At 50.8% G+C, this 22,052-nt stretch overlaps 12 protein-coding genes across 12 annotated transcripts; 6 read left to right on the top strand and 6 right to left on the bottom strand.

Moving 5' to 3' along the window:
* Positions 1 to 54: 54 nt before the first annotated feature.
* On the bottom strand, positions 55 to 479 carry N7468_001899 (ubiquitin-related modifier 1; the record flags this gene model as incomplete). The annotated part of the gene is made up of 3 exons (XM_058471196.1): positions 55 to 172; positions 224 to 388; positions 445 to 479. 3 exons carry the CDS (start codon positions 477 to 479, stop codon positions 55 to 57), a joined length of 318 nt encoding a protein of 105 aa, XP_058334337.1.
* Positions 480 to 767: 288 nt separating this feature from the next.
* On the top strand, positions 768 to 3,244 carry N7468_001898 (Elongator subunit ELP2; the record flags this gene model as incomplete). The annotated part of the gene is made up of 2 exons (XM_058471195.1): positions 768 to 896; positions 959 to 3,244. The coding sequence occupies 2 exons, from the start codon at positions 768 to 770 to the stop codon at positions 3,242 to 3,244; spliced, it is 2,415 nt and encodes an 804-aa protein (XP_058334336.1).
* Positions 3,245 to 3,549: 305 nt separating this feature from the next.
* On the bottom strand, positions 3,550 to 5,091 carry N7468_001897 (DXO/RAI1 family decapping nuclease; the record flags this gene model as incomplete). Its single annotated transcript, XM_058471194.1, has 8 exons — positions 3,550 to 4,028; positions 4,079 to 4,249; positions 4,299 to 4,402; positions 4,467 to 4,474; positions 4,527 to 4,554; positions 4,627 to 4,658; positions 4,719 to 4,961; positions 5,020 to 5,091. The coding sequence occupies 8 exons, from the start codon at positions 5,089 to 5,091 to the stop codon at positions 3,550 to 3,552; spliced, it is 1,137 nt and encodes a 378-aa protein (XP_058334335.1).
* Positions 5,092 to 5,495: 404 nt separating this feature from the next.
* On the top strand, positions 5,496 to 6,732 carry N7468_001896 (protein GET4; the record flags this gene model as incomplete). Its single annotated transcript, XM_058471193.1, has 4 exons — positions 5,496 to 5,539; positions 5,613 to 5,869; positions 5,937 to 6,089; positions 6,146 to 6,732. 4 exons carry the CDS (start codon positions 5,496 to 5,498, stop codon positions 6,730 to 6,732), a joined length of 1,041 nt encoding a protein of 346 aa, XP_058334334.1.
* Positions 6,733 to 6,829: 97 nt separating this feature from the next.
* Positions 6,830 to 7,369, bottom strand: N7468_001895 (uncharacterized protein; the record flags this gene model as incomplete). The annotated part of the gene is made up of 3 exons (XM_058471192.1): positions 6,830 to 6,927; positions 6,986 to 7,054; positions 7,111 to 7,369. 3 exons carry the CDS (start codon positions 7,367 to 7,369, stop codon positions 6,830 to 6,832), a joined length of 426 nt encoding a protein of 141 aa, XP_058334333.1.
* A 599-nt stretch (positions 7,370 to 7,968) lies between these two features.
* Positions 7,969 to 9,242, top strand: N7468_001894 (replication factor C subunit 4; the record flags this gene model as incomplete). Its single annotated transcript, XM_058471191.1, has 5 exons — positions 7,969 to 8,054; positions 8,107 to 8,327; positions 8,386 to 8,485; positions 8,540 to 8,962; positions 9,017 to 9,242. The coding sequence occupies 5 exons, from the start codon at positions 7,969 to 7,971 to the stop codon at positions 9,240 to 9,242; spliced, it is 1,056 nt and encodes a 351-aa protein (XP_058334332.1).
* A 218-nt stretch (positions 9,243 to 9,460) lies between these two features.
* N7468_001893 (uncharacterized protein) lies at positions 9,461 to 11,310 on the bottom strand (the record flags this gene model as incomplete). Its single annotated transcript, XM_058471190.1, has 4 exons — positions 9,461 to 10,369; positions 10,422 to 10,616; positions 10,682 to 10,954; positions 11,017 to 11,310. Coding segments are annotated over 4 exons (1,671 nt in total), but the record flags the coding sequence as incomplete, so codon positions are not given.
* Positions 11,311 to 11,838: 528 nt separating this feature from the next.
* On the top strand, positions 11,839 to 14,172 carry N7468_001892 (CeGAL family transcription factor; the record flags this gene model as incomplete). Its single annotated transcript, XM_058471189.1, has 5 exons — positions 11,839 to 11,955; positions 12,010 to 12,101; positions 12,159 to 13,181; positions 13,240 to 13,837; positions 13,930 to 14,172. 5 exons carry the CDS (start codon positions 11,839 to 11,841, stop codon positions 14,170 to 14,172), a joined length of 2,073 nt encoding a protein of 690 aa, XP_058334330.1.
* A 205-nt stretch (positions 14,173 to 14,377) lies between these two features.
* Positions 14,378 to 16,295, bottom strand: N7468_001891 (glycoside hydrolase family 32 protein; the record flags this gene model as incomplete). Its single annotated transcript, XM_058471188.1, has 3 exons — positions 14,378 to 14,733; positions 14,803 to 15,042; positions 15,125 to 16,295. 3 exons carry the CDS (start codon positions 16,293 to 16,295, stop codon positions 14,378 to 14,380), a joined length of 1,767 nt encoding a protein of 588 aa, XP_058334329.1.
* Positions 16,296 to 16,977: 682 nt separating this feature from the next.
* On the top strand, positions 16,978 to 17,286 carry N7468_001890 (uncharacterized protein; the record flags this gene model as incomplete). The annotated part of the gene is made up of 1 exon (XM_058471187.1): positions 16,978 to 17,286. One exon carries the CDS (start codon positions 16,978 to 16,980, stop codon positions 17,284 to 17,286), a length of 309 nt encoding a protein of 102 aa, XP_058334328.1.
* A 554-nt stretch (positions 17,287 to 17,840) lies between these two features.
* N7468_001889 (uncharacterized protein) lies at positions 17,841 to 18,710 on the top strand (the record flags this gene model as incomplete). The annotated part of the gene is made up of 1 exon (XM_058471186.1): positions 17,841 to 18,710. One exon carries the CDS (start codon positions 17,841 to 17,843, stop codon positions 18,708 to 18,710), a length of 870 nt encoding a protein of 289 aa, XP_058334327.1.
* Positions 18,711 to 18,915: 205 nt separating this feature from the next.
* On the bottom strand, positions 18,916 to 21,412 carry lysF (homoaconitase LysF; the record flags this gene model as incomplete). Its single annotated transcript, XM_058471185.1, has 4 exons — positions 18,916 to 19,778; positions 19,841 to 19,895; positions 19,951 to 21,342; positions 21,407 to 21,412. The coding sequence occupies 4 exons, from the start codon at positions 21,410 to 21,412 to the stop codon at positions 18,916 to 18,918; spliced, it is 2,316 nt and encodes a 771-aa protein (XP_058334326.1).
* Between the last annotated feature and the right edge of the window lie 640 nt (positions 21,413 to 22,052).

Below are 22,052 nucleotides of genomic sequence, written 5' to 3'. Positions count from 1 at the left end.
CTGCAAATAATTTTCATCATCGGAAATCTCATATAAAGAAACTCTTTTCGGTCTCTAACCACCATGCAGCGTTGACACGAATACAATGTTGTCCCCTGGTTGCAATTCGTAGTTTTCTTCGCCTTCGAGTTCCCAATCTGCATCGTTGATCAATACAAGAATGCCTGGTCGACTATCCAAAAAGTGTTAGCTTAAGTAGCTTCGATAGACCAATTTCACATACACGTTATCCTCCATGATGAACATGTCCTTTCTTTGGTCCTTCATCAGATTGTCAACCAAGTACTGAAGTAGATATGCAATATTCGAAGGATTGCCGTCTCCTGATCGAGCAGGTAGGCTGATCTTGTGTTGGCGCTCATTAGCGAACAGAATCTCAAGCCCGCCACTACAAGCCAGATCAGTATCAAGTTGTCCTACGCATCTGGGGAACGGGGTACGTACGTAAATTCGACGGTGATTGGGATGGAGTCTGACATGGCTTTACTCGGAGCTTGACGCAGAGTCACTGCACAATGAGTACTCTAATTCGTCTCTATGTCGAAGTAGTAGTTTCAAACGCAAGAAAAGTTTGAGGTTGTTGGAAAATGGCAGCGATTCGACAATCGTTGCCATTGAGGGGCGGCTTTGGAAGCGGTAAAAACCTCTTATCGATAAGCCACTTCCTTTTTATCTTTTCTATCTTTTTTTTTTTTGGGACAGCTCTTTGCTTGCACCCACGGAGATCAACACACTCAATCCTGATCTCAAAAAATTCCGCACGAGACATGGCATCCGTCACTACGGATTACATCAGTGTGGGAGGGAACCGGCATCCAGGGGCTGCAGATTGGGATGTCGCAACCGGAGTAGTAGCCTTCGGTGCAGACAATAATGTGGCCTTGTGGGAGCCTTTGGTAAGTCACTCGATCAGATAAGATCTTAGGAATTGTGTATATTAACATGAACATCCTTGAAGGATCCTTCCAACCGAGGTGTATATGCTCTTCTTGTGGGCCACTCCGACAAAGTTACCGTGGTCAGGTTCTACGCCTGCCCCTCCTCCGGCGTAAGATTGCTGCTTACCGCTTCGGCCGATCGTACTATTCGAGTCTGGCAACAAAATAAACAAGATCCAAGTACCTACAGTCATGCTGCTACCCTTGAAGGCCATTCTGGGTCGATCAATACCATAGCAGTGGCAGGAGGCAGTGATATCGTTGTATCGGGAGGCGCCGACGGAACGGTTCGAGTCTGGAGAATTAAGGCTCAAGCTGAGCTTGAATGCAGTTTACTCGAGACAATTACAATGAAGCCTCGGTTCTTCCCATTGGCTTTGGCGTTAAATGTCCTCGCCGGAGGCTCACTGGTGTTTGCAGTCGCGGGAACTACGACAAGCGTACAAATATTTGTATCCGAGAAACCCGAGGATAAAACCCATTTCCAACGACGTGCCATACTATCAGGCCACGAAGCATGGGTAAGGTCTCTCGCATTCGCCTTGGACAAGCAAAATAAGACGGGGGATATCTTGCTGGCCTCGGCTAGCCAGGACAAGTACATTCGTTTGTGGCGTCTACGCCAGGGAGAAGCAAGTACCCCAGCACCGATAGATGATGCTGATCCTTTACTGGGTGGGATGGAACCAACACTATCCAATAAAGCCCACGAATTTGAGGCCTCGGGTTCCAAATACTCTCTCACGTTCGAAGCTCTTCTCTTTGGAAACGAAGATTGGATATACACCACAGTTTGGAACCCCGATCCAACAAGGTCACAACTGTTATCAGCATCTGCGGACAACACAGTCACTATCTGGGAGCAAGATACTGCTTCAGGCGTGTGGATGTCAATAGAAAGAATGGGAGAAATCAGTGTACAGAAAGGATCGACCACAGCTACAGGAAGTACGGGTGGCTTTTGGAACGGACTGTGGTCGCCAGATGGCAAGCAGGTGGTGAGCCTGGGCCGTACTGGTAGCTGGCGAGTATGGAATCTTGACTCCGACGCTGACAGCTGGGTGCAAACGTTTGGAATATCTGGTCACGTACGTTCAGCTAATGGTATTCAATGGGAGCCCAGTGGGGGTTATCTGCTCTCTACCAGTGCAGACCAGACTACACGTCTCCATGCAGAGTGGCTGCGCGACGGAAAACGCTCTTGGCATGAGTTCTCTCGACCCCAGATCCATGGCTATGACCTGAATTGCATTGACACTCTTGGCTCCTCTCAGTTCGTCTCAGGGGCCGACGAGAAGTTATTGCGTGTTTTTAATGAACCAAAACAGATCGCGGCGCTTCTCGAGCAGCTTTCAGGCTTCAAACAACAATCTGCGGGCAGTGAACTCCCAGATACCGCCGAGATTCCGGTACTGGGCCTATCTAACAAAGCCCAGGGCGACGAAGCCCCAGTTGAGGAGGGCGAGCCTAATGATGCAGCATCAGTACCAACACCTGCTGTGTCTTTGAGCCTCGACCGCCCACCTCTGGAAGATCAACTGGCGCGGTACACGCTTTGGCCAGAACATGAAAAGCTTTATGGCCACGGGTACGAGATCTCCGCCGTTGCTGTCAGTCATGACCGCAAATTAATTGCTACTGCGTGCAAAGCGAGTTCGGTCGACCACGCCGTGATTCGGTTGTATGACACATCAGACTGGCACGAGATCAAACCTTCTCTGACTGCGCATTCGTTGACCATCACGGATCTTGCCTTTTCAGGAGATGATAAATACCTCCTCAGTGTTGGGCGTGATCGACAGTGGGCGCTCTTCTCAAGAAGCGACCAGGATCCAAATATATTCTCCAGCTATTCCTCGAACCCTAAGGGCCACTCCCGAATGATCCTTGGAGCCGCCTGGGCCCCTTCTGCCGACAAAAGAGTTTTTGCCACCGCTGGACGCGATAAGTCCGTAAAGATCTGGCAAGAAACAGATGATACCTTTATTTGCAAGACCACCATCCCCCTAACATCGGCAGTTTCGGCCGTTGCTATCTTACCCAGCCCTTACAAAAACTCGTTTGTCCTTGCCGCAGGAGAAGATAGCGGTGCTCTCTCTATTCATGGAATTGCGCTTGAAAGTCTTGAAGCACAGCACATGGTGACTCTTGACCAAGCTGTAGCGCCGTCCAGAGCCATCACACAGTTGTCTTGGCGGCCAGTGTCGACTTTTGACGGTGAGGCTAAGGCTCGGTTCGAGCTGGGAGTAGCCAGCGAAGATAACTCAGTCCGCATATATGCTATCTCGATGCCAATGGGACTTTGAGTGCATGGGTCCATATATAGATAATCCACGAGCAAGCGAAATGTGCATAACGAATCTATGTAAATAAGATCATAACCTGGTCGTGCTTCATGAATTACAACGACCTTGGAAGTGACTGGAGACCTTTCATTCTGCATTATGTATTAGCTACACACTGAATAGTTTGATGTCGATGTACATATCCTGCTGCATGTTTTCGGAGGCAGGCCGACGAGAGTTTCAAAAGACACGGGGGTCTCATAATCTGGATGTGCTACTAGGAGCGGTCAGAATGTAACTACATACTGCATCTCCAAGTAGAGAAATTAGTGGATAAGATGTCCCCGTGTCCGGACTCCTCCACTTTGAATACTTCGATCCTTGGGGACTTTTCTAGTTTCCTGATCCTCCAAATACCGTCTTTGTTGATTGTTTGTTTCAGCCCTGGAGTAATTTGTGAGATTTCGACCAATGAGAATGTTCGGTGGCACGAGGTACGACCTACATTGTAGGAATGCCGCAGCAAAATTGATACAGATATTCCCATCCCAGGAGGCTTTACCCACTCTCTTGACTTTGGTGGGAATACTTGCTGTGTCCAGTTGTTCTAAGCGACGGACAATGCCATCCTGATCGCGCATCCCCACGATGATTGTGGGTACACCGAGTAAGAAAGACTGTGCCCAGAATTTCAAGAGCTTTCGTTCATACTTGAACATATCTCTTTCATTTCGGATTTCCGCCGACGTCTTAAGCTCAACCCAATGGATGGGATCTTCCTTCCGCTCAGGCTTGCAGTCCCAAACTGTCAGGGTCAGTGCAAGAACTTCAGAGAGACCAGGGTTCCAGGCTCACCGGCATCGACTTCACCACCGAGAATCATTCGTATACTCCCTATCCCGGTCTTGACGACGGAGCAGTATTGAGCGCTGTTGTTGACCACTTCATTCTGTCGACCTTCGATTTCCTCCCGACTTACTGCGTCCCATGGTTGTCGCAAGACGGACAAGGCTTCGAACTTGTATCCTAGACGCGGATTAGAAACACATCGCAAGAGCTTTAGTATGAGGCATACCCCAATACATCATCCGTTCTTGAGACGCCATGCCGGGTGGCATCCTTTGGTTTCGTTGATTCTCTTTTTGTTGATTCTTATGGGCGTTGTTCTCCTCAATGAATCTGGACCCAGGTTAGTACTCAGATAGCGATTGAGGGCATAGAGGATCCACTCGATACCACACACATTGTATCCTGGAATGGTCAGCCATTGTTTCATGAAGGAGATTGCTTCGAGATTTCATACCTGGAAGCACGTTGCATTCATCTCGAAGCTAGGAATGAGGACATTAGTATATCAGCCAGACCGTGAAAGACAGTCAGATTGAAGTTAGCCACCTGCGTACCCGTTCATCATATCATACGGAGCAGCCAGAATCTATCAAATGCACATGAGTGTTTGCGAGTACCCTCGTTGATGCGAATGTAAGAAACCTACTTTGGTCATCATTCCACGCCATGTGATAATATCAGTTTCGCATTTCTTTCCAGTTTCCTTTTCCAGAGCAACTATAGTATCAAGCAACGCATCCAAATGCTCGTCAGCAGTGTCGTCCAGCTTTTGAAAGGTCTCAAAGCCTATATTCAGATCCACTGGGAGACTGGGAGGATAATAATAGTGGAGCGATGAATCCCCCAATGAGAAACGACGTTCTTGATCATAGGAGAAGCACGCAATTTCCTGTAAATCCGGTTAGCAGGGTTTTGTATCATTAGGTGGACTCCGATTAAAGACTCACCTTAGGGCGTCGGATTGTAGTGTTGGAGCCGCTGAAGCGCTGCACAGGCTGGATGTCAAAAAACGAACTCATGATGAAACAACGACCTTTGAGAGAAGTCCCTGGTTGTCGCTTCTGAGCATGTCCTATCCTAAGTCTCTAGAATCTGAATCGCCCTCAGCAACTGAAGCTCAATCGGGAGCACCGAAGGGCGACTCGGCCGGTTTAGGAAACGCGTAAGGGGCTCCTTTCTCGGACAGAGCACCAGTTGCGTGAAGCACGATGAATTCGGAAATGTGCGAATCGCGGTCCTGTAGGAGGAAATTACAGGAGACGAAGATGCGTGAAGTCTCCAGGTCACGTATGGAGCCGCGTCCCCACCAAACTTCAAATTGAGCGTTCAAATCGGGCCTTTCGAGTTCTCTCCCGCTTTCCGTCCATCGATCTGTCTGGGGGGGCTTCACTCTCGCTTCTTCGTGGTCTCGTCTGACGCAGCCATGACTTCTAAAATCGATAAAACGATTGCTCGGCAAAGAGAAAAGTGAGGACTTCCAGTTGCGCCGTTTCATTCAGCACAAGGAGCCGTCATGCTGACAGCCCACCTTCGCATCTAGGATCGCAGCCGGAGCCTACTACGAAGCTCACCAGCAATTACGGGTTATTGCTGCACGCTACATTAAGCAAAACAATTTCGATGCAGCCGCAGAAATATTGGCCGGTGGTGCGACAGCTCTGCTGAGAGCTGGAGCACAGCAGGGTGCCTCGGCCAGTGGTGGGGATCTAGCAATCATGCTGGTGGTGGAGGTCTACAACAAGGCAGAGTGGGGGATCTCAGAGAATGCAGATGATGGCGAGAGTCGCGCTCGTAAGAGTAAGCGTCCCGTGAAGCACAGTACACTTGCAATGTATCCATGCTAACTTGGGGGCTTCGATGATAGAGCGACTGATCGAGCTATTGCGCGAGTTCCCTTCGGACGAACCTACACGGAAGCGCTACATCCAAGAAATAATTGGCTGGAGCGGGAAATTCGGCCCTCTGGAACGGGGGGATCCTGATCTACATCATGCAGCAGGCTCGGTTTACGCAGAAGGTTGGTTGTCGACCCCGTGTTTATAGGCCCCACGTTCTGTCTAATCTTCCGCATAGATAATGACCCGTACGACGCCGAGAAGCATCTGATTCTTGGTACCTCCGAGTCGGCAGAGACGCTGGCTAAGCTCGAGTATGAGTGGTATACGCATGACGATCCTCACACCGCGGCCCTCTACGCCTCCCGTGCCATCTTTCCGTATCTCACCACCGGTAACATTCGCAGTGCGAACAAGGCCCTTCTCATTTTCACCTCCCGCCTGTCCACGGCAAACCCATCACTCGGTGTCCAAGAAGTCAGCAGCGCGAACTCGGACGTCCGGGTATACCCGGCCCTGCCGTTGCTCAACTTCCTGAGCTTGTTGCTTCTGGCCATCCAACGGGGTACAGCGGACCTTTTCCGCCAACTCACGACACACTATGCGGCCCAGATTCAGGAAATCGGTATTTGGGATGATGCTCTGGCTCAGATTGGCGAGCAGTATTTTGGCATCCAGATCCCCCGCCAAGGCAATCCACTTCTGGATATGATGGGTAGTATGTTCTTCGGTGGGCAGGACAACGCAGGCGGCCGACGGGCGGCTCCATCTAGCAGCGCAGCCAAAAAGGTTGAGGCGCCACCTTCAAACATGGAGCTCGACTAGATGTCTCACGGAGGTTACATTCAGCAGAGGAGGTTGAATATCCTCAATGAATCACATAATGACAAACGAGAGTATGCAGCAGAAGATTTAAATGTGATCACATCCGCACTTCCCTTTCTACCTCAAACATCCAGTTGTCGTCATTTAGCGAATTGGCCTTCTTGAGAAGGCTTTGGTGGACAATATCCAAAATTTCTGGGCCTGCGTCAGTAAATGAGACTAAATCAATGTTACTAGTTCGTAGCACTCTTACCATCCGGCTCACCACTTGACTGTCGATTCCGATGGCGGATCATCATATCGACCAGGGCAGCCTCGAATTCTAAGCCAGATGTGAGCCACGGGATCCCACGAGGTCCAACTATTCTCATATCATACTTTCTTTCTTCGTTTCAGACTCAGATGATTCAAAGCCCAATTCGGTCTCTTCTGTCTCATTCTCGTTCAGTTCCTCTCCCTCCTCGTTTACCAGGGCATTGCCCGGCAAGGTGGGCATATCCAGCTTATAGCCTCCATTTTTGTCCCGAACCACAATCTCTCTGTTTTCTGCCAGCCTGTTACTGCGCGAAGACGAGGACGAGTCAGAGACGGCAGGTTTTAGTCGATTCATTGGACGATTCGAAATAGCCGTGCCCATAGGTGGTACGGTGCCAGCTGGGGGGGCCTGCGGAGGCAGGACGACGGCTCAGGTTCTGGTGGAACAGATTTCGTCGTACTGAAGCCTGGTTGGAGCTCATACTGGCACGGCACGGTTGGGTGTTGGGGGTATGGAGTGGCAGAGGACGTGGAGGTGGCTGGTCGGAGGTGTTGAGGGGATGAATTCAGGAGACAGTCGGACCACAGACCATAAGCCCATAGATAGGCGGGTGTCAGGTGCAAGTCCAGAGGAGAAAGTGTCAGGCCTATCCTCCTGCGAGGTCACCTGCTAAGAATACTGCGTAGTGGAAGGATGTTTTCAGGAACAGGTGGTTGAAGACGAGGAACAACTCAGAGGGAAAAGGAAAATTGTGCTGGGATCTGGAATATGCCCATATGAACGATCCAGTCTCTGAACTAAGCAAGCACTTAAACAGCCGATAGTCTTCAGACTAGAGAGGCCTTCTTGAAGTACAGATTGGACTAAGATGTGTTGCGGTGGGTTAATCAGCAAGCCCCGATAAGCCTGGAGCTATCGCGGCTACGCGTTCCTGTTCCTCGCGTCTCCCGTGATCTCCTCCACCAAACATCACCGCCAATATGGTCCAGGCAGAGTCTTCGTCCAGTGCAAGGAAAGGTGCCAAAGCCGTCAGTGCTGGCGCCCCTACAAACTATGAACTCCCTTGGTAAGGACGGCTTGTATTCGGTTGGTTTCGACTGCTAACATTTTTGGCCCAGGGTTGAAAAGTATCGGCCCGTCTTCCTCGACGATGTGGTGGGAAACACCGAAACTATTGAGCGGCTCAAGATCATTGCCAAAGATGGAAACATGCCCCATGTGATCATATCTGGGATGCCGGGGATTGGAAAGACAACCTCCGTGCTATGCTTGGCTCGTCAATTACTTGGAGATTCGTACAAGGAGGCAGTCCTGGAATTGAATGCCAGTGATGAGCGAGGTCAGATACCCCGATGGCTGATACAATTCCATTTCATTACTAAATGACCATTATGCAGGTATCGATGTTGTCCGTAACCGGATTAAAGGCTTCGCCCAGAAGAAGGTTACCTTACCCCAAGGCCGCCATAAGCTCGTAATCCTTGATGAAGCGGACAGGTGAGTTGTTTCAAATTGTGCCAGTATCGCCCTATGTGGCTAACACCCAGGAAGCATGACTCCCGGTGCTCAGCAGGCTCTCCGACGAACCATGGAAATCTACTCATCCACCACACGTTTTGCCTTCGCTTGCAACCAGTCGAATAAGATCATTGAACCACTCCAGTCTCGCTGTGCGATTCTCCGTTATGCTCGCTTAACCGATGCCCAGGTCGTCAAGCGGCTGATGCAGATATGTGAAGCGGAGAAGGTGGAGCACTCCGAGGATGGCATCGCCGCCTTGGTTTTCAGCGCCGAGGGCGATATGCGACAAGCGATCAACAATCTGCAAAGTACCTGGTCTGGTTTTGGCTTCGTCAGCGGTGACAATGTCTTCCGTGTCGTTGACAGTCCGCATCCTGTGAAGGTTCAGGCTATGATCAAAGCCTGCTGGGAAGGCAAGGTGGATGCCGCATTGGAAACTTTGAACGAATTATGGTGAGTGCGATGTCTTTACTAGTGCCTTGACTTTCCGAGTCTAAACTTGCATAGGACCTTGGGATATTCCTCCCACGATATTATTAGCACCATGTTCCGAGTGACCAAAACAATTCCTACTCTTTCCGAGCACTCCAAGCTTGAATTCATTCGTGAAATCGGATTTACTCACATGCGCATCTTGGATGGTGTCCAATCCCTGCTCCAGCTGAGTGGCTGCGTCTCCAAGCTCTGCAAAATCAACATGAATGCTGAGCTTTTTCAACCGCCGAAGGCCTGAAGAAAAAATTAAGTAAAAAGAAGAAGAAAAGAAAAGAAAATTTTTTGCTTGGCAGCATACCCTCATGGCGTTGGTGGTCGAAATGGGATAGTTACAGTGTCTTGGGTATTTAGACCCGAATGTTATCACGAATTACGCTTTACCTTCCCTACGATGTGGACACCTTCTAATTTAGCTTGCTATCATTTCCCAGCTTGTAAGGTTTAAATGAAGCGGTATTAAGCTCTAGCTCCCAGGTGCTTTTTCCAGGCCTTCTCTACCACAAGAGCAGCCCCAAGCGCCTTTTCGTCCTCTAGCTTTTTGCCAATGATCTGCAAGCCCACGGGGTAGCCATCTACCTGGTCTGGATCATAAAGATTCCAGTTCCATTCATCATATGGATTCCTGGGCTCATAAGGCTCTGCTGGCAATCTATCCTGGTCGGCTCGGACTTGATCCACGGGGAAAGCCAACGCCGGATAATCCAAGAAGTTCCAGACCTTCATGTATCCCACCCACTGCGTTTTCCGGTGGGGAATACTCGTATGGGGGAGAGTTGGGCTCAGCAGAATATCAACGGGCTTGCCAGACGATGACCGGGCGGCATTCCATCGATCCAAATACTTCTTTTGTAGCTCGAATTTGCGCTTGTTTAGCTGCCAGTACTGGTAGATCGAGAAAGTTTTGCCGATGCCCGTGAACGCCTCGACGTGAGGAATAAAAGGCTCCCCACCAGCAGTCACTGCTCTGCGGATGTCTTCACCTCCATCGGCGATGTAGAAGCAATCCACCGTTGCATTGCACTCAGCATGGTATGTCGGGTTCCAGGGAATGACTTCATGCCCATCAGCTTCCAACACGGCTGCTAGCTCCTCCAATACCCTTGCAATAGGTGGGTGGACTCTAACCACACCATCATCGCGCATCAATCCAATGACCAAGGGCCGGGTTTGGATCTTCTGGAAAATATCCTCATTCCAGAATATGGGAGTGCAGCGAGGATCCAGGTCCCAAGGTCGGGCGTCGGTGACTAGCTTCGTGATGTGACAGATCGTGTCCAAATCTCGTGCCATTGGACCCACGACAGATGGGACGTAATCCTGGCCCTCCAAAGAAACCGGGGCTCCTTCGTAGGGGAAGCGACCGCTCTAGGGAACGTTTCAGCATGACAGACAGAGATGCGCCTATTCCATTACTTACTGAGGGTTTAAAGCCATAGATCCCCGCTAGGGCAGAAGGGATTCTCACACTGCCTCCCACATCTGTCCCAAAGCCCAGGATTGAGCCATGCAATGCCAGCAGCGCCCCCTCGCCTCCCGAAGAGCCCCCGGGATTGAGGGCAGGGTTCCGTGCATTCGTCGTGAGGCCCCAAAGAGGATTTTCTGTTTCAGCCCACTGGAGTTGGGTCAGGGAGCACAAATCAAGCGGTAGCAAGATTTTGGGGAGAGGAACCGGCTCACCATGATACTTTGGGGGAGATTTGACTTCGCAATGATGACAGCACCCAGCTCTTTCAGAATCTGAACGAGGACCGCATCTTCTTGGGCTGGAGCAAACGCCCGGCCTACATAGCCCAATGTCGTATCGGCGTCTTTGACGTTGAATTGGTCCTTGAGAGTGATGGGAATGCCATGCAAAGGACCTTTTAATTTCTGTGTTTCTTGAAACCGAGCATCCAGCTTTCTTGCTTGATCCAAGGCGTCCTCGAAGAAGACCTCAGTGAGACAGTTGGTCTGGCCACGGTTAGACGGTTAGATGAAATCTTGCGGAGATCCATTTCTGATTTCGTGCTTACGAGCTGGTGTGCTACTACGGCTCGTCGAATGTAAGCCTGGACGACATTCTCCGCAGTCAAGCCCGCTTGAATCATGTGAAGCAGCATTCTCAAGTTATCCATATCTGTAATCTCATTCCACTCAGCTTGATCCAATCGACTTCGTTCATCAACTTTGAGCGCTCGGGGCGTTCGCTGCTCGATATCGGGGACCAAATATGGCGCTAATAAACGATCCCTAGCTTCACGCTTCTGGGAGACTACTGTCTTCCACAATGTTTTGGGATGCTCATTTTGCAAGACTTGTTCTCCTGCACTTGGAAAACAAAGCAGTGGAAGCGCACAGGTGTAGCAGATTGGACGAGTATAACTGCCGGCTGGAAACAGCCCATGGCCCCTCCGGAGCAGCCATCCCCACTTCCGAACGAAGGATTTAGGGGCCGTTTGGCCGGTGAAAGTCCATTTGCCAGACCAAGCAGTCGTAGACTGCTGAACATGATAGACTAAATTTCATACGAATCAAATCCAAAGGATGTATCTCGTCGGAGGCCAGGTAATGATATAGTGGAGCTTTACCCTTTCGAACACGGTCAGTATGAACGACAAGGACAAGCTCACGGCCCATGCTTTAATTTGGCACTGGCCAGTCGGTGAAAGGCCCACGGGCATGAGAAAAGCCTGGATGATGCCCAGGGCCAGATCGACCAGTCGATAAGACTCGATTTAACTGAGAAGCTTTCTAAGGTTAGTAGGGCCGCGGGACTGGGCGGGGAATTCCAAGGTGGGTCGGAGATCTTCGACCTCCAACCTCCTCCAAGTTCGCGCAGCCAAGCCATCCAGGCCATGGACGAGACGGGGTCGAATCCAACAGGAGCGACCGCGTCTGCAATTCGCCGCAGCAAGGCGCCTGGGGTCATCGCCAAGCGCGCATGCGATCAGTGCAAGTTTCGCAAGATCAAGGTAAGAGAGCCGGCCCGCTGGCCAACGCGCGCTAATCCGCTAATCCGCCTACAGTGCAGCTTATCCCAACCATGCAAGGCCTGCCAGTCAATGGGCTTTGAATGCACTTTTCTTCAGCCGCAGAAGAAGCGCGGACCTACGGGACAGTAGGTTACAATACTCCCCTTCCCCCCGACCTTCACCGATCTATTGACACCCGTTAGTCGCGTGTCGCAGATAAGACAGCAGCAGACGAATATCGTCTCTAAACCCCCCCAAGAATCCTCCTCCGTGAAACAGGAGACTTTCCATTACCATGTCCCCACGACCTCCGGGGAGAGTGCCCCGTCTAGTTCTATGGCAGGGTCATCGTGGGCAGCGCAAGAGATGCCCATGCCCGTGAATAGTGCGACAATTGCTGCCCCCACCGGCCAACCTGCGGTAATGAACACCTGGGCCACGGAGAACGCGCCTCAGGGACCAACCCAAATGAGCTGGAGTGATCGCCAAGACGCTGAATATTGGCTCCCGGACCACCTGGGCGCCCAAGTTCCAGTATTCGAATTCCCAGGAAGCAACATATACCTGAAGCCATCACTGCCCTCCATTATCCAGCCAGTGCAGGATGTTTCGGCTACTAGTATGAACATGCCTGTGCAGGATCACCAGGTCATGCCCTTCTCCCCCGCTGTGGGCCCTTCCTCTGTCGGGTCCATTCCATCCGAATACCAGGAGCCCGAAGAATTTTGGCCATCCTCGATTAATGAAGCGAATATGATCCCATGGATAGACGTATATTTCGACCGGTTACATCCAACAGTGCCTGTTCTGAGCCGATCTTCTTTATTTACTCGCATGATCTGCCAGGAGCATCGCAAGAACCCTCAATTCGGCGCCATGCTCCTGTCTCTATGTGCATTTTCCTTGACCCAGCCGATCGAGATCAATGAGCGGCCGACTGCATCTCGTGCGTCACAAGCGCGGACCATGATGCATGAGGCGACCAAAATGCGGAGCTGTTCTGACTTCGGAGAGAACCCGACAATCGAGGCAGTATTGACGAGCTTTTTCCTCTTTGGATGCCTCTTTGGAAGCAACCAGCATAATGCTGCATGGCTTCGGCTTCGAGAAGCCCTGGATCTAGCTTCGACCTTGGGCTTGAATGATCCGCTCTCATACCGTGACCTCTCCGGAGAAGAGAAAGGCCAACGGTTAAGGACATATCTGGTATTATCGATTACTGAAAGGTTAGTCTCGGTTGTGTAAAGTCGCCTCTCATTTGCGCCAAGCTAACTTTGTCTTAAGAGCATATGCACTTCAACGATGGCATCCCGTGACATTCTCCGGCAAGCCTGGATTCAGCATGCGATCTGTGCATGAGTTCCTCCACAATGCGACCCATAGCCTAGTCTCTGGAATCATCGTACACAATGAAAAAGACGCAGAAGGAATGATGGGCCTTGCACGGTTGATGGAACTCTTTGATGCCATTGACGAGGATTTCATCAATTGCTGGAATCGGCGGTGCGACATCGACAGTGGATTCTGCCAGAAATTCACCGAGGCCAAGGCCCTATCGATGCATAACAGCCTTGAGCGGATCACCCAGGCCGAGCGTTACAAAGGATATGACTGGTTCGAACGTGCCAAAGTGGACGGCAATAACGACAATAATGCCTTGCTGGCCATGGGCTTACGCGAGACGCAAGCTGCAGACGTATTCATCACCCAAAAATGGGTGCATAATCGAGTCTGGCTCTTGTGTCTCAATCACGGCATTTTACGGTCTCATTCCGATCGGCCTGAGCTGACCTTTGGGTACGCCGTAACCGTTGCAGAATCCGCTCTTCAGATATGTCGCTCCCTTCGCCTAAGCTCCATGGAAGCACACGGCATAGGTTTTGTATGGTCTCCCCGACCCCCTTTCCAAGATCTCTCAAGAGACGATATGAGGGCTCTGGATTCGATGTTGCACATTGCTAATTCCTTCTGCAGACCGAGAAGATATATGATATTGCTGTTGGGGCAACGGACATACTCTGCAATATTAGTCCGCCTTACGGCAATGGAGTTACGCCCTTGGGTAACTTTACCGAAGCTCTATCCAGCACATCGACTCCACAGGCTATGGCGGAGGATTTTCTGTTATTGATGAGCAGCTTCCGTGGCGGAAGCCATCCTTTTTTGGAGAAGTACAAAGCCCACTTGCGCTCGCTACATATTCCGGGCTGGGCTTAAGAAACGATCGATGAAGGTTCTTTGATGCTTTTTCTCTTCTTGACGTTCACGTGTGTAAATACTATACGGTATAGGCTGGCGTTGTAAACTCATTGGGGTCATACTAGTATGCGAATACAAACCTACCGAGGTCCCTACCTAGGTAGTAGGAACCCGCTTCGAGTTGTGTTGGATGATGGCTTACCCGTGTGATTTGGGAATTTCATCAAACACCCAGCCCGTCCCACACCTCGGCATGCACGAGTGTTGATGGCGTGTGATCGTCTTGATAACTCGATTTTGCAAAGTACCGAATGCCGTAGAGCCGGTCTGAAGGATAGTAAACACGGGTGCAGATGACCGTCCGGCTGTTCACGAAGACTTCTAGCACGCTTTTGTCGAAGAAGGCGTGGATTTGAAGTCTTTCTTCAGTAGCCGTACCTTGGTCGTCCACAAGGGTAAAGAGAGTATGTGGGGCTGATTCGCGCCCGTGATTGATGTCGGGATTCTGAAGCGCCGGTCTATCAATAATGAACGTTTCGCTTTGGGGATCCCACGAAAGCGTGGTGCGATGCTCGAAGTCTAGAGTCCAACCGATTAGCTGCTTTCAAGAGGGACGTTAACTTTGAAATCATAACGGAAAACACTTACCGCTGCTGTGTGCAATTTCAATGCCTACTCTGCTGCATGACCGTGCAACCGAAAATTCGGTAACAAATTCACAGCGATTCGTACTCAAAGACAATGATACTCCAGGATATGCAACGTCTGGCTTGAGAGCCAAGTCCGAGATCTTGCTATGCAAAGCAGTCTGTCGAAGCCGGGAAAGCCGGCCGTCAGGGCTTATTCCCAAGGTATGTAGAGTGTATGTGTTTCCGGAGGCCTCTGGGACTGAGTTCGACAGAAGTGATTGATGTGAGCGGAGAGCGGCGGGCGTGCTTAACCTGGCGGAGTGTCGCGAGGCGCAACACACGAGGTAATGAGATCATGCCGCTCCACCCCTGCTTATGTCGAAGGCCATCGGGCAGGTCCTCCTCTGTGATCCAGCCATAGACAATCCGCTGCGAGGTCTCAGGGTCCCAGAAGGAACTGGCGGCATAAAGGCACCCGTGATCAAAAATTCCAGAGAAGGAGTATGTTGCAAGCGCTTCATCCGCCGTGGTGGTATCCGGAGATGGATTGATAGACATCCACATCTGCCCTCGAGGCGTTCGTCGACTGCGAGCATCTGGAACGCTCGATTCTGATGTCGAAGGCAAACAACCTTCTGCACAGATGACGAGGAATTCGCGGGTCTCGCCTGAATCATTGCACAGAGTCACTAAGTTGGCGACTTCCCAATTCACACCCAAATCACCGGACCAGCGGGAGGGTCGAAAATTAAGATCGACATCGACCAAGAGACCAACATACTGCCATTGCCGAAGATCCTCCGGGGATATCGTATAAACAAAGACAGCGGGCTTTTTACCCGAGATCCCACCGCAGAGAAACCCATACAGTTGCGGGGGATCCGTCTGGGACGCTGAGGGTTGTCCTCGAGCCCAAGTAGTGACAAAGGGATCTCGCCATCCAGTCACTGATAAGTGGGAAGGCGGCCCTGGAAGGATCGGGTTGCAATCTTGCCGTTTCCACGTCTTACCACCGTCTATGGAGCAGACTAACCCCAGCGATTCACAGCCAGCCACATATGGCAGAGTGTAGTGTATTGGAAGATGACTGACAGAAGTATATATAGCCGTCAGAGAGCCCGGATTCCCCTGTATGTCTGTTGGACGTAGACAACCTGTAAATACACCATGACTGTCATACTCTGCAGAGGGGGTTAAAGCCGGAGTTTGATCCTGGTTCCACGAGACGAGATCGGTTGACGTTGCGTGTCCCCAGGACATATTGCCCCAATCGTTCCCATAGGGATTCCATTGGAAGAACAGGTGGTATAGTCCCGTGGCCGGATCATAGCCCAGCCCGCAAGGGTCGTTCAACCATCCATGGGGAGCAATAAGATGAAATGAAGGCTTGGTTGCTAAGATCCTTTCTTGCTCTTTGGGATCTGATGGGAGTCGAAGATTCGTCGAAGCACATGGGTGCACTTGGTGTAGCAACATGTCAGTACTATCTGGCGTGCCGAGAAAGAGTGACATGGCCAGTTCACCGGAGAAAATTCCCGGGAGAAGAATCTCAAGAAACGCAAGCCATCGAAGCCACGCTATCCGCCACTTGATATAAGGGCAGGATCGTCCCTTGAATAGCCTGAACTCGAAAGAGGGGGCAAAGAATCGGAGAAACTCATGGCCTATGACGGCATCGGGAATTAGTCTGCAAAACGCTTCGGCGCGAAAGAAAGATCAGCTTAGGAAGGAGTTTAGGAGTTTCTCCGACGTCTCCCATATGGCCCAAGATTTTCGGCAGTAAGCTCGGCACGAGCTCCGCGTCTGTGGCGGCGGATCTTCGGCGAAACTTCTCTTGCGAGTGGACAACCCACGGAGTAAATCCTCGGATTTGACTTATGGGGCCTATGTGATATGCAGATCGCGGCTTTTCTGCATTCTGGACGAGGCTGCTCGAAACTGCTTGCGAACAGAGAGGCTCAACGGTGATGAGAGGCTCGACAGACATGGGATTCTCAATTGGGAAACCTCGGCGAATCCGACGGTCTTAGTCAAAGACCACTTGTCTTTCGACCACTGAAAGTCCTCGGTCATAAAATCTGGGGTAAGTCTATGCCGTGTTTACATCGATCTCCACGGGGAAAAACGCGTTGATCTCGCCTGTATCCCCGCAATGATCTTCAGTACCGGCGGTGAATGTATATAAGCCGCGTCGATGAGGGCGGACTCCTGGGTGGTCAGGATTTTCACCACGATCTGCAGCGTCATGAAGTCTGGGGAGGAGAAGGCCGACTCCACCGAAGTCGAGTGCATCCAACGTCCCAGTCGACAGAAGAGCGCTGTCAACCTGCTGCTTATTCTGGCATGTGTCGTCTTCGGTGCAGCCTCTTTCATGTTTGGATATGATGATAAAGTCATCTCACCCATCATTGCCCTGCCTGCCTTTGTGAGTCGCTTGAACATCACACAGACAGAGCATGGCCAAGCTGACCCATTTTTCAGGTTGAAAAGTTCCAGGGAGTAGGCTTGAATGGAATCAAGATTCTGTCTGCACGCAATCAGACGCTGGTGATTTCGCTACCCCTAGTGGGCGATGTCATCGGGGGTTTGGTGGCTTCGCCTTTGACCTATCGCTTTGGCCGAAAATGGCCACTGGTGGTAGCATATCTGGTCTCAGTGGGAGGAGGGCTCCTTCAAGTCTTTGCACCGAACCTGGGGGCCTTCGTAGCGGGTCGGGCGTTGAATGGAGTAGCCATTGGGGTGGCCATCACAACGGCGCCCCTATATCTGTCTGAGGTCAGGACTGCGCACAGAGACTTCCGTTCCTTTCCCTTGTGAATCTAACAGAAGAAACAGGTCGTCCCTGCATCTATACGAGGGAGAAGCGTCAGCTCTATCAATATCTTCAACTTAGTCGCTGGGGTCATTGGCACAATCGTGGTTTGGGGAACAAAAAGCCGCAAGGGCACATCGTCTTACCAGATCCCTCTTTCTGTACAGTGCGCTATCCCTGTTGTTCTCATTATCTTCACGCTCCCAATCCCCGAAAGCCCGGAATGGCTTGTTGGAAAAGGACAAATGGAACAAGCTCGAAAGAACCTTCGGAAACTCCGTGGCTCCAGCGACGAGCAGGTCGAGGATGAACTGCGGCTGATGATACTTCGCGAGGAGAAAAATCGAGAACTACGCGCCAATGTTAGGTTCTGGCATATTTTCAAGCGAGATCATCTTCAACGAACTTTGGTCGCAGGCTCATTCTACTCTTTAAACCAAATCTCCGGCATTATTCTGTCCACGACATACACGACGATCTTTCTCTCCCAGATTGGAGTCGCCGACGTCTTTTCATTGACCATTATAGCATCTTGCTGTACTTTGGCAGGCACAATTGCAGCCCCCCTCGTCATCGACCGTGCTGGACGACGTCCAACGGCATTTGTTGGAATGGGGGTTCTTCTTGTGATCGACACGGTTGCTGGCAGCCTTGCCTTCTATACGGAAAACAAGCATGCGACGGTAGCTATTGCGGCGTTGTCATTTATCTTCAACTTCTTTTGGGCTTCTTCTTTCTACTCACTATCCAATGTCATGCCTACAGAGATGGCAACGCCCAAACTCCGTCACTTTATCATGTCTTATACGATCGCCTGCCAGGGAATTACTGCAGTGATAACCACTCTCGTGGTGCCACACCTGACCTCGGCAGATGCCGCAAATCTTGGAGCAAAAACCTATCTTGTTTTCGCCGGCTGTATGGCCGGCATCCTGATATGGGTGTATTTCTTGATGCCAGAAACGCGTGGGCGAACATTCGCCGAGATTGATGAGATGTACGCCGCCAAAGTTCCGGCATGGAAGTGGCGATCCTATCAAACGAAGGAACAAACGAAGACCAGCGAATCAAGGAATCGGGCAGACGCTGTAAAAGACGCTCCAAATACTACCTGATATACACCAGGCATAAGACAACAGAAGTCTATCAAAAAGATCAAGGGATGAAGAATGTTATTTTCTGTACAAATGATCCGGCACCATTCCAATAAAAAGACAACTTTTTCCTCTAGCCTCTCAGCTGCACCTTTGTATTCTACAGTATGAACCAAACGCTCGGGTATCACGTCAAAAAACGCCGGATTTGACTCAAGGGGAGCATCTATGCTGCAATAGCGTTCTTGACCCACTTCTCCAGACCACCCTTGGCGATGATCTCTTGAACGTTGGGAGGCAACTCACCGACCTTGTGAGTCCACTTAGGGCCGTTTTCGCCCTCCTGAATCTCGATCTGGCTACGGCGAACGTCCCAAGTAAGAGTCCAGCCAGTCCGGCGGGTCAAGGTCTTGTCGCCAAAGGTCTCACGCAGACGGCTGACCAAGCGGGGAACCTCCAACCCCATCAGCGCGTTGTTAATGCTGTTTCGCGAGAAGATGTTTCCAAAGCTACCAGCCACCACCAAGGGGATCTCCTTGGCCAGAATGGCAGTAGCAGCTTGCTCACGAGAGCTACCACATCCGAAGTTGAAACCAGTCACCAGAATGTCTCCCTTCTTAGCGACGGAAGAGAATTCAGTGTCATAGTTCTCCATGCAGACTTGAGCCATGGTCTCCACGGATACATTGTCCTGGTAAGTGTATTTACCAGGGTAGATACCATCAGTATTGATGTTATCAGCATCACAGAACACAATCTCTCCAGAAACCCGCTCGGGGAAACCAGGGTAAAGTTCAGTCAAAGCATCATCTGAAGAGGCGGCTCCTTCAGCGGTAGTTTCAGGGAAGAACTCCTTTTCTCCGTCAGCGACAAGGTCATCCATCTGTCCGAGAAGTTTCTCAAGAGCCTCCTCAGTGGTAAGCATGCGGTCGGCTTCTTGGATACCATCGCCCTCGCCGCATTGAACGCCAGTCCAACCCTCGGGAGTCTCATACCAGCCAGGACCCGAAAGTTTTCCGGTAAGCGCACTTGCTGCGACTACTTCAGGGCTGGCCAGATAAGCGCGAGCATCAGTAGAGCCCATACGACCTGAGTTGGAGTTAGCGATCCAGTCAGCCTCAAGAGTGGACAAAACCAGCGGGTAAACTTACCCTTGAAGTTACGGTTCGAGGCACTGACACCAACCTCGCCAGGCTCAAGTAATCCCTATGATTTGGGTCAGTCTTCAATGATCTCTAGCATCAAGGCTTGTGGGACTTACAGTTCCCAAGCCGATACAAGGACCGCAACCCGCAGGTAAGGTAGTCGCGCCGGCATCTAATAGGACTTGCCAGTCACCGGCTTCTTCAGCTGCGAGTTGCTCGGGGATAGAAGCTGCAGCAATGTAGAACTTGACACCATCCGCAATCTTCGGGACCTTGCCATCGTTCTTTTCTGCCGCCTCCCTGAAGACGCGAGCCGCCGCCGCAATATCAGAAGCACGGGAGTTAGTACATGACACGAGGTAAGCCTTGTCAACCTTGATGTTTTCGGCTTCCAGTTCCTTCAGAGGTGTCGTGACCTTGACTGAATTTGGCCCAGCGACATAGGGAGAAAGCGAAGACAAATCCAAGTACAACTCCTTGGCATACTTGGCTCCCTTGTCAGCAGTCAGAGGGTTGGCAAAAAGCTCCTCGATAATCGGATGAGTGAAATGCTTAGCAGCAAGGGTCTTGAAAGGACCCTCAGCCAGACCCATAGCAGCCGTGGTAGCCTTGGCTTTCAGCCAACCCTTAAGCACACCGTCCATAGGGAACAATCCGGACAACGCACCCCACTCGGTGGTCATGTTGGCAATAGTGAATCGATAGTCTACGGGCAAGCTTCGCATGGTCTCCTCAGATCCAGTGAATTCGATGGCATGGTTCAAAACATCATCCTTGTTGAACAGACCGCAAAGGGCGACAATCACGTCCTTGCCAGTGACTCCAGCTGGTAAGACACCGGTGAAAGTGACTTTGGCAATTGGTGGAACCTGCCACCATGTACGCCCCGTGCTCCAAACACTGGCAGCGTCAGTTCGCACAATAGGTGTACCCAGACAACCAATGCCACCATAATGGTTCGAATGACTGTCCGACGCGACGCAAAGGGTTCCGGGGAAAGCAAATCCCTCCTCGGCCATGATTTGGTGACCAATACCACGACCAGCAGGGTAAAATTCAACGCCATGCATCTTGGCAAACTCCTCGATCTGCTGGTACTTCTGCAGGTTCTTTTCCGACTTGTTTTGCACGTCATGGTCGAGGGTCATGACAATCTGCTTAGGGTCATGCAGCTTGGAAGCTCCGATAGACATGAATTTCAAGGCTACCGGCCAAGTGTTGTCGTGTGTCATGCATCGGTGTGGAGAAATGGTGACATAGTCGCCAGCCTTGACAATCTTATCCTTGGCCAGACCAACGGAGTATTTCTGGACGATTTTCTCGGTCAACGTCTGCGGGGTTTTAGCTGTCTGCAATGACGCAAGGACTGAGGCAGTTGCAGGATCTTCGAGCTGTGAGTGGAAGGCTTGCGAAAGGAAAATTCGCGAGGTTGTCAGGGTTCGGCGCAATGAAGGGCAGCGTAAAGAGGCCCAACGCCGGCCAGAACTGGCTGACGGCATTAATCGAGACTGTATGACGTTGCCCAGTTAGTACAATGCACTTGGAGGAATCGAATTTCGGAAAAGAACGTACAGTCATGGTGGTCACCCCTACACAACCTTTGCAAGAACGCAAGTCAAGAAAACCGTCCGCAGACCGGCAAATGAACGGCCGCGCATATTTGAGATCTGACTCATCGATGCTGCGATTGGCTGTTGGAGAGCCCACGTAACAAACACAGCAAACATTTATACGAGTAAATCACATGATTATATGTTAATCATCGCATCTTCTGCCGATGTCGGCGCTTCGATTAGCCAGAAACTGAAGTAGAGGGAAAGTCAAGCATGTCAGATGATTGAATGAGAACAGCAGTTTGAGTGTTAACTTGAGGGTGAACAAATGAAGTGAACCCGATACAAGTCAATAGTCAGCACGATAAATTAGTCTGCGATTGCCTGATCCATTTCAAACCATCTGCCACCAAAGATCAACATCTTCATCAAGATGTAGATGGCGGGGTTGATCTAGAATCTGCTCATCGCGCTTGTAACATGCTAGGATCAAAAGTGACTATGAACACCTCGTACACAGCAAACTCGTATCTTATTCGAGGCCCCGGAAATCATCTTGCTGTTGAATTTTTGAATTATGCAAATGCTATGGCTGGAATCAAGTTTGTTATATGATACCCCGCTCCTCCTACAGCGACTGATCGCTTCCGCTCATTGTAATAAGA

This window comes from Penicillium chermesinum (genome assembly GCF_028974085.1).
Source record: "Penicillium chermesinum strain IBT 19713 chromosome Unknown utg000002l:1.0-5270490.0:1.0-5274688.0, whole genome shotgun sequence".
Classification (NCBI taxonomy): Eukaryota; Fungi; Ascomycota; class Eurotiomycetes; order Eurotiales; family Aspergillaceae; genus Penicillium; species Penicillium chermesinum.
The sequence above is the reverse complement of the archived record's forward strand: the minus strand, read 5'-3'. Positions and strand labels throughout refer to the sequence as shown.